General features: G+C 56.9%; 2 protein-coding genes across 3 annotated transcripts in view; one reads left to right on the forward strand and one right to left on the reverse strand.

The window, feature by feature from the left end:
• The window catches only part of MACROD1 (mono-ADP ribosylhydrolase 1), a 152,258-nt gene that overhangs the window by 38,824 nt on the left and 97,615 nt on the right, over positions 1–15,819 (forward strand). The gene's annotated exons all lie outside the window — the stretch shown is intronic.
• On the reverse strand, positions 2,872–4,896 carry FLRT1 (fibronectin leucine rich transmembrane protein 1). The gene has a single exon (XM_060104980.1). It carries the CDS (start codon positions 4,894–4,896, stop codon positions 2,872–2,874), a length of 2,025 nt encoding a protein of 674 aa, XP_059960963.1.

The following is a 15,819-nucleotide window of genomic DNA, read 5'->3' on the forward strand; positions in this document are numbered from 1 at the left end:
CTGGAAAGATGTTGGGATGCTGAGGGCAGGAAAGACGAGAGGGGGGCCCCCGGGCCCTGGCTGGGCTGAGTCTCCACTATCTTCAGCACTTACACTAGCAGGAGGATGCCTGCAGCAAGGCAGGCAGGGCCTGGTTTCCCCCTGGTGTGAGGTGGGGCCCAAGCCCCATTAGCACAAGAGGTGGGAGCAGGAGACTGATGTGTCCTCAGGCCAAGGCAGGCCTGGGCCTGCTTTGTGCTACGGGGCAGAAAAGTTCATCACCCAGGCCTGGCCTGGAGGGCGCTGCTGGCACAGGCAGGCTCTCAGAGCTGCAAGGTCTCCCCTGTAGCCCTCCCTGTATAGGGCCACCTGCTGTTCCCCAAATGCCTTCTTAGCCTCTAAGGGGATGATCTGACCTCCCGCCTGGCTCGGGGAGAAGAGAAAGGAGGATGAAGTGTGAGAGCAGGGGACCAAGCATGTTGGCAGCAGGGGTTGGGGGTTGGAAGTGGCGAGGCTGGGACCGATTTTCCTGGAACGCTGGCCAAAGACAGAGGTGGTGCCTTGGGGAGGAAACTGCATTTCAGAACCAGCAGATACCTTGAACTTCTGACTCCCAGCCAGTGCCCCACACCCTCGTGCACCCTCTCCTCCTGGATGCTGCTGGCGAGGCCCCTGTGCTCCTCCCTGGGCCACGGGGAACGTGCCTGTGTCGGGGGGGTGCCAAAGGGAGGGCGAACTTTACACGGATGTGACCTTTACACGGTCCCAGCCCTGGAAGCATGGTCCCAGCCTTGGAAACGTTTCTCTCCTGACCTCATTGTATGAGAAAATGCTTCAGGTGGGAAAAGGGAAAAAGCTTGAGTCTAGAATGAAATGTGTCCATGACCCTCGGCCTCTCCCTGGAGCTGGGGATTGGGGCTCCCCCCTTGGTGAGACCATCCATCCAGCCTGGCAATGAGAGCTGCGCCTCTTCTCCACCTCGCTCACGCGGTTGTTGTGTCCATTTCTTTCAAGCCCAGCCTCTTCACTGAGGGGCCAGCAGCATCTTTTCAGGTCCAGCAAATGGCTGGACCCCGGGCCTGTCACAGCAGCCCTGTGACTGCTGTTCATCTTTCTCTTCCTGTCTTTGGCTTTTGTCAAAGCAGTCAAGGCCTTTTGAAAACACCACGGCCAGGAGCTGGACCCCTTCTCATCCTCCCTGCCCTCAGAACAGCATCTCTCCTTTGACATCGCCCTTCCTGGGTGCAGGACAACTGGCACCTTGACAGATGGTGACCCGAGTTCCCCAAGTGCTGGAATGTGGGAGATATCAGAACCCCAGGCACCACTCCTCTCTTCTCCTCAGATTTGCTGTCATTATTTCATCATCGTTTTAATCTCATGGCTCGCCAAACAGCACTGTCAGTTGATAAATGATGGCAACATTGATTCCAGAGGGAGGGAAAAAAGATCTTAACTCTTCTGAGGCCTCCAGTCACTACTTTTTGGAGGCTGGCATTTTTAGAGAGGTCTGGTCTTCCCTCTTCAGAGCAGCGTCCCGGGGGTGGGCACAGTGTGGTGTTCTGCATTCTGGGGTTGGGGGGCGTGCTGTCTCCTAGGGCTTTTCTGAGAATTTTCATGTCTTTTTCTGGGCTTTGTTTGAGCAGCCATGGAAACCATTAGGTCTAATCAGCTGATACTAAAAAAAAAAAAAAAAGTCTCTGCACCAATTACCTGTCTCTGGAGGAAGCACATTGCACACAGTAAATGCTCAGGAAGTAGCTGTTGAGGTGATTGCATTTGTGGGGGTGTAGGGGGAGAGAGATGAGGACACCGGAAGTCAAAGAAAGCTCTTCTCTATATCAGAAAGGAGCTTGGCCCAGCTCTGGCCAACCTGAGATAGGACTGACTGAACTGAAAACACCCCTTGCCCAGGGTCTCCCAGCCACCCAGCCAGGACAGACATGCCTCCGCCTTTAGGAACAGCATTATCCCCCACCCCACTCCCATCCCCAACACACTTTGTCTACTTACTCAATGATTTCTAGGAGAAAGCAACATTTTCGTGACTCTACTGTCTCAAGAAATTGTACGAACTGACCCAAGAAGTACTGTGAGGACTGTATATGTGGCTCTATACCCATCTGTAGATAGAGACACGACATAAAGATAAACAGGTAGATAGATGCACCTCCGAGTGCTGGAAAAGCCACAGCTTCCATGGTGCTTCCATGGACTATGGTGCATGGAATTGAGGAGGGCTTCAGTATAGGAAAAAGAAAGTTTGTTTTTTAATCAACTACATCGTCGTTCAAAGAATGCAGTGAAAGACGCGCTATTTCTGCAAATCTGTAAGGGAAATAGCATGGAAAGAACCAGGGAAGAGATTTCAGGACAACATCTCCACAGCAAAATATTTTTTCTTCCCCTCTCCTTTGTGAGGAGCCTGAAAACCTTCCATCATGTCGTCTCCAGTGAGCAGCCGGCAGTGAGAGCTGCATGGGGGTTGCGCGTGTTGGCTGCTTCTCTAATGGTTCCTTTGTGACGGCCCTGCACAGAGCATGAGGCATACACAGACGGTGCACAGGTAGTATCTTTCCAGTTCAGGAAAAATAAAAAGCCCCAACCCAACCCTTCCTGCGATATTATTTTTAGTCTTTTCCTCCCCACCTGGCATAATTTGGTATAAATTATGTCTTCATCAATGTCAAATCCCCCTCCTGCCTTCTATTCTTTTAAAAAAATTATTTTCTTCACTGTTGTGTTCTACAAAATTGTCAACCCTCCCCAAACTCTGCTTTCTGATGGGAAAGTCATCGTGGAATTTCTTTTCCTTGTTCTGTCAGATGGCAGCAGGCTGGTCAAAGCCACACAGTCGCCACACCAGGAGGAGGCAGGAGCCGGGTGCTGGCATCATGTGTAGGAGTAGTCTATGTCGGGGATGCCACCGTCCCGGTAGCCCCGCGTGGCGCCGTAGCCGATGGTGTGTGTGCCCTTGCAGAGGCTGCTGCCGTTGGAGGGGAAGATGGTGTGGACCACATACTCGTCCTTGCTGTGGTAAGGGTTGACGGGCAGCATCTGCAGCCCGGGACCGCGGATTTCCAGGATGGAGTTATCCTTCTTGGTCCCCGACTCCAGATAGTCGTCCTTTTTCCGGTTGCCCCGGTTGTAGGCCCGCTCCCGGGTCAGCAGCTCGCTGGCCCGGTGCACGTACCAGCAGATGGCCCCCAGGACCAGGAAGAGGAAGACGAGGGCCACGGCGCCACCGATGATGCCCGCCACGGGCAGGCCCGCCATGGGGTCGGCGTTCTGCTCCTGGTTGAGTGTGGTGGTGGGGCCGTAGCTGTCGGCCGTCTCCGCCTTGGCACACACGGGCGTCTCGTCGGCCACATAGGTGTTGCCGGTCTCCATGGTGACCATGCAGATGATATAGGTGGACTTGGGCTCCAGGGCCGTCAGCAGGTACTCTGTCTTGTCCCCCTGGACCAGAGTCTCTGTGATGGAGCCCACGGCTGGGCTGTGGCCCAGGCGCAGCCAGCTGAGCCGGAAGGAGGAGGCGGGGAGCATGGCCTTCCACGTGATGCGGATGGAGTCCGCCGTCAGGGGCTTCACGTGGATGACCAGGGTCTTGGCACTATCACCCGTGGCCATGGGGTAGTCGAGGCTGGAGTCAGGGAGGCGCAGCCCCGGCCTCTTAGCCTTGAGGGTGAAGAGTGAGCCCTGGGGTGTGGTGGCAGAGGCGTGGTCACTGGCCGTGGTCTTGGCGGCGGCGTTGGCTGCTCCGCCCTGCACCCCCGCCTCGAAACATTCGTCCATCTCGCTGGTGATGTCCTTGATGGCCATGCCCCGGACCTTCTCGGGGCCCTGGCACATGAGGCCTCGCACATTGACCACGGCCGCCCGTGCCTTCACCCAGTCCCGCAGCCACAGGAGGTTACAGCCGCAGAACCAGGGGTTGTTCCGGAGCAGCAGCTGGGCCAGGTTCTGCAGGTCATCGAACAGGCCGCGGGGCAGCGTGGTCAGGTTGTTGTTGGACAGGTCCAGGCGCTCCAGCTCACGCATCTTGGCCAGTGTGTTGTAGGGCACATGGCTGATGGCGTTGTCCTGCAGGTAGAGCTTCTGCAGGCGGGCGCTGGGCAGGTTGAGGGGCGGGGCAGCCAGCGAGTTGCGCACCAGCGAGAGCTCGGTCAAGTTCTGCAGGCGGCTGAAGGTGTCGTCGGCAATGCGCTGGTTGGCCAGCAGGTTGCCATCTAGCACCAGGCGCCGCAGGCTGCTGAGGCCCTTGAAGGCGTGCAGCGGGATGGTGGAGATACGGTTGTCATCCAGCCGCAGCTCCTCCAGTGTGCGGGGCAGCCCCGAGGGGATGCTGCTCAGGTGGTTCCTGCTCAGGAAGAGCAGCTTGAGCTGCCTGCTGTCGGCGAAGGCGTCCTCCTCTATGCTGACGGTGGACACGGAGTTGTCATCCAGGTGCAGCTTCTCCAGCAGCGGGATGCGGGCCAGCGAGTCCCGGGCGATGGTGCGCACGTTGTTGTCCTGCAGGTGCAGCTCCCGCAGGGAGCGGGGCAGGTTGACAGGGAACTCATCCAGGTCGTTCTCGTAGAGGTAGATGACCTGCACGTTGACCTTGGTCTTGAGGTCCTGGGGGATGCCGGCATTGTTGATCTGGTTGTTCTGCAGGTAGAGGGTGGTGGCATCGTCGGGGATGTCGGCGGGGATGGAGGTGAGCCCCCGGTCGTTGCAGTAGATGAAGCCGTTGTCGCAGCGGCACACGGAGGGGCACGTGGTGCTGTCGATGACCTCCGTCAGGAAGGCGATGAGCCCATAGCAGAGGAGAAGCCAGTCCCGCAGGTCCATGGTGGCTGTGGTCATCACGACGGTGGCCGTGACGGTGGCAGTGGGCGTGGTGGTGGCGGTGGCAGTGGGGTGTGCCACCACCATGGTGGACGGCTGGGGGAGGCAGGCCCCACTTGACTTGCAGCCTCTACACCTGCAAGGAGCACAAGACATGTGCGGTGAGAGCGAGTCGGGTGTCCACCCACCTGCCGCTGAGGGGTGGCTGCAGTCGAGGCCACGGGCAGAGGTCAGGCCTCAAGGTGCATGCCCCGTGGCCCTTCCAAATGTCAAGTTTACATCACAGGTGATAGCTCGGGCTGAAGTCAGCCTCTAATGACATTGGCTAACGTTAATCTCAGCGGGAGCAAAGATGCTGCCCGTGAACAAGACAGACGTGGCCTTGGCCCTCCTGGACTGTGACCGTGGGCTTCGTGACGTTAATTTACTGGGAGCCGGGCTGCAGTTTCAGTCTCTTCTTTCAGGATCCCACACTAAGCCAGTCTTTATGGCTGATGCTGAAAGTGGCTGCTCAGTGTTGATGGGATGGATTTAGAGCCACCATTTCTCATTGGAACAGGGATCTCGTATCCCTCTCTGGCTCGGAACCAGGGACTGAAGGGAAAGCTTGTTTCTGCGAGGCCTGTGAGCTCAAGGTGGGGGAGGGGCGTCACCAGAACCTGTAAAAAGAATCTGCCAGCGTCCTCACTGGCGAGCAGGGGAAAGTGGGGCGCTTCATCGTCTGGTGTTAAAACAACATGTCACTTGTGCATCTTATAGACAGAAGAATGAGGTGTCAACAGAACTGCTTTCCCACGGCTTTACAGAAATCTCTTTCTATCAGCGGTGCCCTTCCTACTGTGTTCCATGTAATGTGAGAAGTTATTCCATACTTTGCCCCCTTCCTAAATCACAAAATTTTCAGCTATTTTGAAAAAAATATGTATCTGTTTTCTTGCATTTAAAGACAGGAAACAAATAAAAGGAGGGAGGGGTCCACACTCTGAGGGAATTGTCTGCAAGGTGTAATTTTGATTTTCACAAATGGAAAAATTGCAATGTAGGTTTTTCTCATATTACATTACTGTTCATAGTGGTAAAAAAAATCAATTAAAGAGAAATTATCTTTCAACCTCAGTGGGGAAGTGGTGTTCATGCAGCCGGCAAAGGTCTGCTTTATAACTCCAGGTTCACAGACGCTTTTCAGTGTGAGACACAATGGCCTCTGGGAGCCTGAGCTGAGGCCGCAGCCTGGAGGGCAGCCCTGGTGTGCAGAGCAGAATTGGGACCCACTCACTGGATGAGATGGTGGGGCCCCCACTCCCATGACCCAGGGAGCCTGTGTCTCCATGTCTCAAGCATGTCAAACCCTTCTTCCTTCTGTCCCTCTCTATTCCTGGACTGCTCGTCACCCTTCAGGACCATGCTCAAACGTCTCCTCCTCTGCTAGGTCTTCCTCATGCCATATAGAGCTTCCCTCTGCTCCATCCATCCATCTATCCACCCATCCACCTACTTACCCATCCATCTATCCCTCCACCCAGCTCTACATCTATCTACCCACTCATCCATCCATCCATCCACCCATCTACTCATCCATCCATCCATCCACCTACCCATCCACTCATCCATCCATCCATCCACCCACCCACCCATCCACCCACCCTCTCACCTATTTACCTATCTATCCATCCATCTACTCACCCATCCACCCACTCACCCATCCATCCATCCATCCATCCATCCACTCATCCACTCATCCATCCATCCATCCACCCACCCATCCACCCACCCTCTCACCTATTTACCTATCTATCCATCCATCTACTCACGCATCCACCCACTCACGCATCCATCCATCCATCCACCCACCCACCCACTTATCCATCCATGCATCTGTCCATCCAGTGAGGGGCCCTTTTGTGGTCACAGCCAGCCCAGGTTTCCAGCTGCACATCTGTCCCTTCCTCTGCACAAAGCCAGAGCCATGAAGGTTATGGAGCCTGGAGGTCCTGTCTCAAGATGCTTATGAGCAAAGAGGCAGGGCCAGGGCAGGTGCTGGGGACAGGAAGGCTCAGGCCTGCTCAAGGCCACCTTGCCTCGGTCTCAGGGGTCAGGTCTGAGCCCAGGAGCACCTCTGCCCAGGCCCCCAGCATCTGGCCAGAGGACGCACACCCTCCTCTGAGTCCTGGCACAAGGGATGCTGTTGGCCCCTGAGCTCACAGATTCCAGAGCAGTGCCCTGAGCAGGGGTCAGACTTGTTAAGGCCAAAGACGAGGCCAGACCGCCTTCTCTGGCATGAACATCAGTTCCCGGTGCCCACTCAGCTCATGGCCATAGCCCTCAGCCTCCAGATGCCCTGGCATCATAATAGAGTCTAAATTACACCTTTCAGAGATGCCTGATGGATAACCAAGAAGCATTTGGGAGGCAGGGACCCAAGGCCTTTCTCTTCCCCTGTCTGCAGCCCTCATCCATCTTGGCTGAGTCTCCCCTGCCACCCCCTTCCCCAAGGCCTCGTGATGCTGAGCCCTGGCTCCAGGAAGGCAGGGAGGGGCCTGGGGTGGGGAGGAAGACAGCGGGCCTTGCCTGAGGAGCCCTTTAATTGCCCAGGTGCCACGAGGCCCTTTTATTCCCTTGTTTTGTGTTTGATGGTTTATGTGGCCATCAAATTAAACCCGGTAAATCGCCCGTCTTTTATGGGGTCACTTTCCGTTGTTGCAAGAATCCCTCAGACTTCAGCAGGGTGTGAGTTATGACTTGCCAGCTCCATGACTGACAGCTGGATCCTTGGCGTGTGATGGAAGTGGGGGAGGGGAGCAGTGAGATGGCTCAGACTAGAGGTATCCAGACCCCCACTAGCCGAGAGGTGACCTGGGGCATCATTCTTGGCATTTTCTATCAGTCGCTAGCTCCTGTCATCTAGGACAGAGACACCTGGGTTTGAGTACTGCCTCTCCCTCTTCCAGGCTGTGAGATCTTGAGCAAGTTACTTGCCCTCTCTGAGCTTTAGTTTCCTTATCTATAAATGTAGCCATCAAGTTCCCCTTAGAGGAGAGCTCACTACTGAGCATTCAGTGAGGTAATACCTGCAAAGTACACCCTTGTAAGTGCATAAGGTTTAAAAGCTGCTGTAATTCTCTGACTGCTCCAGGCATACCGGTCTAGCCTCTGTGTTAACTGCTTGTCTCTCTCCTCTGCAATCCAGAGGCCCTTTCTTTACTCCCTGCTGTGCCTCCAGGGTAGACTGGGAGGCTGTAGGCCAAGCTGCTTCCTGGCAGAGACTCCCTGTCATTGCTGTGATGCTGGGTCTCCCCAACCTCAAACTGTGCGTCCTCAGTCCTGTCCCCTCAAGCTAGGGTAGAAGCACTGACCCTAAGCCTGCTCTCCCTTGTGCTGCCTCTGGGCCTTTGCACGTGCTGTTCCTGCTTCTTGAACACCAACACACCTTCCCCACTCAAGCTTCGCCAGGCCAGCTTCTGCTCACCCGCCAGCCTCAGCTTGAATGCCCCCTCCATGAAGCCTCCCAAGTTGTGTCTGGCTCTGCTTCCCATACCCACTTGACTGGTGGTAGTCGGACCTGAGTAATATCTGTAAATACCTGCCAACAGGATGGAGGTGCCTCCCTGTTGGAAACGCCTGGCCTCCCGGCGCTTTGACCCGTTGTCTTTCTCAAATCCCATCAAGCTGGGGCTGCCAGAGACCCACGGCCCTCTGGGGGGTCTTCTTGGGGAGTCAGAGTGATGGCAGGGGGCAGCTGCAGGACCCCAGGCCCAGCACAGGCCCTGGCACGCTGGATAGGAGAGGGCATCTACCACCACAGGCTCTGGGGATGGGGGCACAGTTAGACATGACACACCAGGGGCTGAGCAGGGGTGGGGGCATGTGGCAGGAGGGAGCTAGGCATCCCAGGCAGTAGAGGGAAGTCTGGATAGGCCTCCCCCTGCCTCCCAGTCCCGGCCTTCCTCCCCATTTGCCAATGAAGGCAGCTCATGTGAGGATGTCCTGATGCTGCGTCTCCCGAAGTACCAGGTACAGTCTCCGTCCCCACTATGGGAATCAGAGAATTCCAGGTGGCACTGACCCCGAGAAGGAGGCGTGTAGATTAGGAGCGGGGAGAGGACACCAGGGCTAGGTTTGAATCTGACCTCACCAGTCCTCAGCCGTGTGACCTCCAGTGACGCTCTCTGGGCCTCAGTTTCCTCATCTGTAACGTGTTGCTGAGAACCCCACTCTTCTGGGAAGATGACAAGGGAGGGGTTGTGTAAAGTGCCCGGCACAGGCCTGGAGGTTTTGGAAAGAAGGACTGCCCCACCCTATCCCTGGGAGGGACCCCAAGGTCCTCCTATGACCCACTCAGGGCGGCCACCCACCTGTCTTGGCTGAACTTCAGAAAGAGGGAGGGCAGACACGAGTGGGCAAGGGGGCCCCAGCTCAGAGAGAGGGAAGCCCCTCCCCCTCCCCCTTTCTGTGCACCCTCCCAGTCCCTCCCTTCAGCAAGGAGAATTCATTGTGTTTTCCCTAAACTTTGCCAGGTCCTCAGGTCCTTACTGGCAGAGCAGGGCCCGAGGTAGGAGGGAGGTGTGCAGGGCAGACTGGGGGCGAGAAGCAGTTTCTCAGCTCCAGAAGGACCCCTGCCCCACAGGAAGCAGTAACCTCCCCACTGGGCTGAGAGCTCCACCAGAGCAGGGTCACCTCCATACCTGTGATGGGTCCTCAGCAAACCTTTGTTTAAAGCAATGAGGGACCCCGCGTTTTTCTCCTCCACCAGCTGACACTAATCTCTCGGGGCTCAGCTACAAGCAACATGGAGAGAGGAGGGCCTAGAGGCAGGGGGGCCAGGCTCTACCTCCTGGTGCTCACAGGGGCCTGGGGAGAGCTCCTCTCTAGGAAGCCTCTTCCCTGAGAAGGCCTGCCTGGGATCAGTTCAGCTGCTCCACAAACCAAGAGTGGCCTTGAGTCTCAGGCCTTCATCTGTAAAATGGGACCATAAACTATCTACTGCCCTGGGTGTTGAGCAGAGGGCCTGCTGCAGGTCCAGGAGATGTGAACTGCAGGCAGGAGGGGGACTTGCGACTTTTGTGTGAGTGGGGCTTTTCCGAGCCCACCCTCGTTCAGGGAGAAGCCCCGGGCCTGCTCCTGCCCAGCCCAGTCTAGGCCCACTGGAGGCCCCTTCTTCAGGCAGGATGCCATGACCTCAAGGCCCTTCCAACCCTGCGTGGCACAACTTTGCTCCTGATCTCGGCTACTGGTGCCATTGAGAACTTGTAATGCATTCGGGAAGGGGGTGGGATTCTTTTAAAACCTAAAGTTAATTATTTTTCTAATTTCATGCCGCATGCATTATGCATCAGCTGTTATCACTGGCGGTAATTACAGACAGGTACGCAAATCCACTAAAAATGTACCTGGAGTTCACCTCACTGCGTAGGCCGTCTGGGCTGTGCCGGGCGGCGGGTTGTCCTGAACTTCAGAGAATGCAAATTGCTTTAAAAAACAAGACTTTAAAATTGTGTCTTAGGAGGTTAATTATATTGATAACAGTGTTCGATATTAAACTATTCAGGGCCAGGAGGGGTTGGGGGCGCTGAAAGGAGACACATGTAATTTTGTTTCTTTCTTTCTCTGTATTATTTAATAAGATGTTCCTGCACCTATATTTCTGTCTGTCTGTGTGCATTTTTAGTAAAGCTGCCTAGACTGAGGCTTAATTCCATCTGGGAAGGAAAAAGGAAAGGTCAGGAGTTTTTCAGAAGGTAGGAGGAGGGCCTAAGGGCTGTTATTCTGGGTGGGGGGCAGCCCAGAGAACAGGGCGGGGGCCCTAGCTCTGCACTGCTGTTTCTCAGCAGCCAACGGGATCCTGACAGCCAGGGGCTGGGAGAGGAGCCGGGTGATCAGGAAAGACTGGGAATGGTGATGCTTATTGAGCATAAGACAGAGGCTTGGGTGGGGCTGGGGCTCCCCCTAGGAGCTGTGTGGCGTCCCCCACATGCAGGCCCTGTTCTTGGGGTGATCCCTCCCCTCCCCCAGTTGTTTATCACAAGTTGATTGTCAAGCCCTCCCACTAGGATGTAAACTTCTACGAGTCAGAATATGTTCTATCTTGTTCACTGGCCTAGTATAGAGCCTGGCATCAGAGGTGTTCATAAACACCTGTTGCATGAATGAATGAATGAATGAATGAATGAGGATGCCAAAAGGGAGGCCCCAGAATCTGAAAGCCAGGACAGGGCAGTGGGAGAGAAGAGGGAGGCTGGCCCTCTGTCAGCCCCACGCTGGGAGGTAATAATGACAGGTGCCCTCACCACGGCCTCCCAGAGAGGCAAAGAGGTAGGTCTGAATTGTGCAGCAGGTGGCGGAGGAGCTGGACGGAGACCCAGGCTTTCCTTTCCCAGGTGTCTTACCTGCCCTCCTCAGCTGCCCGGTGGGGCCACCCCAGGCCCCGAGGGAGCAAACCCAGGGAAAACCCCTGGGTTTGCTCTTGTCTGCTCTGACATGGGCTGGCCAACCAGGCCTTGTCCAACTGCAGGTCTGCTTCCAGGCACAGAGGCTGGCCCTGCTTTCTTAGAGATGGCCCCTTCCCTCCCACCCCCACAGATACGCACAAGCATGGAACTCACCCTCAGGACCCTGGAATCAGGGAGGTAGAGGACCCTGGAAAAACTGAGGCCCAGAGAGGAGAAGGAATGGCTCCAGGGCAGAGAGGACCCTCTAGCAGCCATGAACAGCCCTCTCCCTTGCCTACCTCCTCTGGCCCTGGCACTGAACTCTCAAACCCTTTCCCAAAGGGTTGGCATGGAGAGGATGATGGTGGACAGTATCCAACTCAAGCAGGATCTAATGGGGGCGACCCACCAGCAGGTCTGCAGACCCCTCTAGCCCTGTGGGGTCTGTCCCACTAGTAGCAGTAGCTGGCAAAGCTGAGCACCTGCTGCATGCTCAGCCCTGCACAAACGCCTCTCCTTTCCAGCTGGCCACAGCCCTGTGGAGCCTGTGTCCCCAGTGCACAAAGGGGAGCACACTCAGGGGAGGGAAGGGACGTCCCCAAGGTCACACTGCTCACAGCTGGAGGGCCAGGGTGCTAACCAACCTCTGTCTGGCCCCAGAGCCCAGTAAGCTGGTCTTTGTTTTCCTGCCTCGGAATGGAGGGAAGCTTGGGATGGAGGGAAGCTCAGCAGAGGCAGAGCCCAGCACCGAGCAGATGCTCCATAAATATCTGGGGTGCAGGCCTGCTGCTGCCCGCCTCTGGCTTGGCCTCAGCCCCAGGAATTACCCACCAGTCTCTCCTAGGAGATGGGAGGAGAATAGGAGCAAGTGATGGGGCGGTAGGTAGGGATGGGGGAAGGGAGGCCGGCTGGGCAGGGGCCGAGCTCGGGCTCCAGAGAGCTCACAAGGCCTCACGGCCCTGCTGCCAGGCTGGTGCGCCGTTATAATAAATAACAGTAAATAGCCGATCCGCAGGGCATCTTTCACGCTGGTGGCTAATAACATGGCTATTAATGCCCCCTCAGACGGCGTGCGTGCAGTGCGGCGCTGACAAATGTCCCAGGCCCTGGCACCGTCATAAATCAGCCCCTCTCCTGGGGAAGAGTGCGGGGGAATTGTCATTTTCCATCTTGGTAATGAATTGGGGCTTCCCTGCCCTGCCCAGGGCGCTGCCGATAGAGGTGGCCTGAGGTTTCTGGGATTTGTGTTTGGGGAGGCATGAACCCTCTCTCCTGGCCTCTGGGAAGCCAGAAGAAGTAGGTCCCACCCCCCCCCACCCCCCACAAACAGCCAGACCACGCCACCGCTGCCACCGCCTGCTGTGTGACCTTAGGGCAATAACTGCCCATCTCTGGACCCCATCAAGCCACTCTCACCAACAAAAGGGCTGAACTGGAGGCCAGAGCAGATGATGCCTAATGGCCGGCAGGTGCAAGGCCTTGGATGGTGGCTTTGGATCAACCCCACCCTGGGTTCTCCTGGCCAGGGCAGGGGAAGGCCTTGGATGGAGGGGACTTGTGGACCCTTTCCAGTTGGAGGGCAGCAGGTGCCATGGCCAGTGGCTAGTTCACCAAAGGTCCTGCCTCTCCAAGGCCTCACGGCTGCCCCCTCTGGTCAGAACTCAGAAGGGCTCAAAGTGAGACCTCCCCCAAGGGGCAACGGCTGGGAGGGGCGGGAATTTCCTCCAGGAAAGGTCACCCCCTTACATCCTGGGTCCACCTACCCTGGGGCAGAGCCCAGCAGCACAGGGGCCACCAGGTAGCAAAGGACCCCTCCCCTGGCAAGCAGATGCCACCAGTTGCTTCAGCTGCATGTGTGGGGTCAGTGGGGTGGAGCTGCAGATCTCCAACCCAGCCCGAAGAGGACAGGCCCCATGTGTCCTGTGCCCTCTCTGGGCACGAGGAGCCCCTGGGCCTTCCTGGGCCACCGGAGCCCATCTGCATCCGCCTTACCTCCTTCGTTGCAGCCTGGCGGCCCGCAGCTCTGGATGCTGCGCTTCCGTCGAGGTGGGCCTGGGCTGTGCTTACATTCCAGCCCATCAGCCTTGGCACTCAGGGTGCAGACCACAGACCTGGGGTGTTGGGTGGTGCTGGGGGTGCCCGGGGCTCAGGGAGGAGACCCTGTGCTTCGCTCTGCTGGGCTCCTCGTGTTCAGACGTGGCTGCGGGTCTGGAGCAGCATCTCCCGCGCCCTAGGCTGCCGGCACTGCTGGCTTCTCCTCCTGGAATGAGGGGTTTGCGTGAGGGGCCTGCAGGGGTGCCCCCCGCAGCCCCGGGGCTCCCGTGTGCAACCTGAGGGTGTTCTGGGCCCCTGCTCTCCAGGCATGCCCTAGGGCCGGGCGCCCATCCTTGGGGAGGGTGGCCTCCCTGCCCTCTTTCAACTTCCGCCCTTTTGTCTGTTGGCCGCCACCTCTTCTGAAAGGCTTCTGCGTGGCTTTTACCCCTTCTTCTTTACCAAGTTTTGTTTTGTTTTGTTTTTAATCCCTTTAAGTCACTCGGCAGAATGGGCTCTGGTGCAGAGAGCGTTCTTGCGTGACAGAGCTGAGAGGGAGTCACTCTCCAAAGAATCGGTATTCCTGCCACTCAGGCTGTGTCTCCGGGGGAAGGAGGGGGTCCATTACCCCGCTGAGGAGTTCAGATGTTCACCACAGGGCTGGAGCTGCTGACATGCGCTGCTGAGCTGTCAGGCCCCACATGCCCCTCTTTGGGAAGATGTTTGGGCGGGGCAGGGGGGGTGCATTCAGTCTTGCTTGGCTGCTCCTGTTTGTAGGAAGGCTTTCTTGCTGGGGAGATGGAGGGACGGGTTATTCCTGCTTCAGCCCTGGTCTCGTCTGTCCAGAGAAGAGTCCTTCTCACCCACTCCCTGCCTCCTCACCTGCCAAAAAGCAATACAAGTGATCAAGCCCAGGGAAATTAGGAGCCGCACGGGGACCGGCAGCCTGGGCTGCAGCCCCCTCTCCTCCCATCCCTCAGGAACCTGTTTTCTTTTTTTCTTTTCTTTTTTTTTTTTTTTTTTGCGGTACGGGGGCCTCTCACTGTTGTGGCCTCTCCCGTTGCGGAGCACAGGCTCCGGACGCGCAGGCTCAGCGGCCGTGGCTCACGGACCCAGCAGCTCCACGGCATGTGGGATCTTCCCAGAGCGGGGCACGAACCCGTGTCCCCTGCATCGGCAGGCGGACTCTCAATCACTGCGCCACCAGGGAAGCCCAGGAACCTGTTTTCTTGAATGCCACTTTCCCATGATCTGGGATTTCTCCCTTCTCTTTCCAAATCCAGATAACAAACAGCCGGCCATGCCAAGCACCCTTCCTCGCAGCTCCCTGCTTTCCCTTTTCCTGGGGGTGGGAGGACTGGAAAGAGAAAAATGAAGTTCTGAGAGCTCCCAGCCGTGCAGGGGCCGCCCGCCTGGCCCAGAGCCAGCTCTGCTTCCCCCAGCACCTGCTTCTCTTGCTATATGTCATTCAAAGGATCCAACTGGGCCACCATGGCCTCGGCTTCCCGAGCAAGTGCTGCCTTTCCCCACCATGGGAAGCAGGAGCATCAGGGAAATGGGGAAGCTGGATCCCTGGACTCCCCACCAAGGCCGGGGTCAGTGCTTCACACCCCGGCTGCCCTCCACGGCCACCTTCCCCCTCCTCAGAGACCTGGGAGCAGGGTTGGCTGTTCCTCAGAATCCAAAACAACCTGAGCTCTCTGGATCGCCTCTCATTAGCATGGCGTGTTGAAGGCCCACAGTGCCCTGGTGTCCATATTCCCCCTGCAGGAGCCCCTCTTTGGAAAAGGGCTTTTATTACACATCTGAGAGTGTTAGCTCTGGTTTGAAATTGGAACCAGATGGGCTCGGCTGCATCTGGGCACTTTTCTTTGTAGGGCCGAAGGTGGCTGATTTGAGAAATGCATGTTGTCTGAGGCTGTCACAAATAAAAACAAGGATATTTAGGGTGCACGTTATAACAAATCTAGAGCACAGACCGGGGGGTCACTGCTCACTGGGCGCCCAGCCCGGCAGGGAGTGCATGTAGGAAGAGGGGCAGGTGCTGGCCAGGTGGAGGGCAGGTGGAGGCTGATGGGTTGACGGGAGAAGGGGGGAGGTCTTGGGACAAGCTTCCCCAGGAGCAAGGAGGGTTAAGAAACAGCAAGGTTTAAGAGCCCACGGGACATCCCCCCTGAATGGCCAGGGTCTGGTAAACACTCAAGGTGTGAGCAGGCAGGTGGGGTGCAGCTCCCTGGGAAGGGGCAGGCGGGGGTTGGGCAGGAGGGACGATAAGGACAGAGTCCCCACAGGAGAGGTGAAGGCTGGGCTGCAGCACGGCTCTTATTGCTATTACACCCGCGTGATTTCATCCAATTATAAATTGTAATTTCTCTGTGAAAGGGAGAGATGGAAAGCGTCCAATGAGGTCATCCGCCTCCCTGGCCGGGGCAAGGAAATTGTTTTATACCTTGGAGGGTGGGGGCAGAGGCTGCTGGGCCTCCGTATTTAGAGAGGATGGTGGCAGTGTCCTCAGAGCCAAGGCTCCAGCTGGCCATGGCCGGCTGATCCCCCA

This window comes from Mesoplodon densirostris, chromosome 7, assembly GCF_025265405.1.
Source record: "Mesoplodon densirostris isolate mMesDen1 chromosome 7, mMesDen1 primary haplotype, whole genome shotgun sequence".
NCBI classification, from domain to species: Eukaryota; Metazoa; Chordata; class Mammalia; order Artiodactyla; family Ziphiidae; genus Mesoplodon; species Mesoplodon densirostris.

Bases quoted from the DNA above. Each gene is read 5' to 3' on its own strand.
- FLRT1 (XM_060104980.1), bottom strand. From the start codon at position 4,896: ATGGTGGTGGCACACCCCACTGCCACCGCCACCACCACGCCCACTGCC.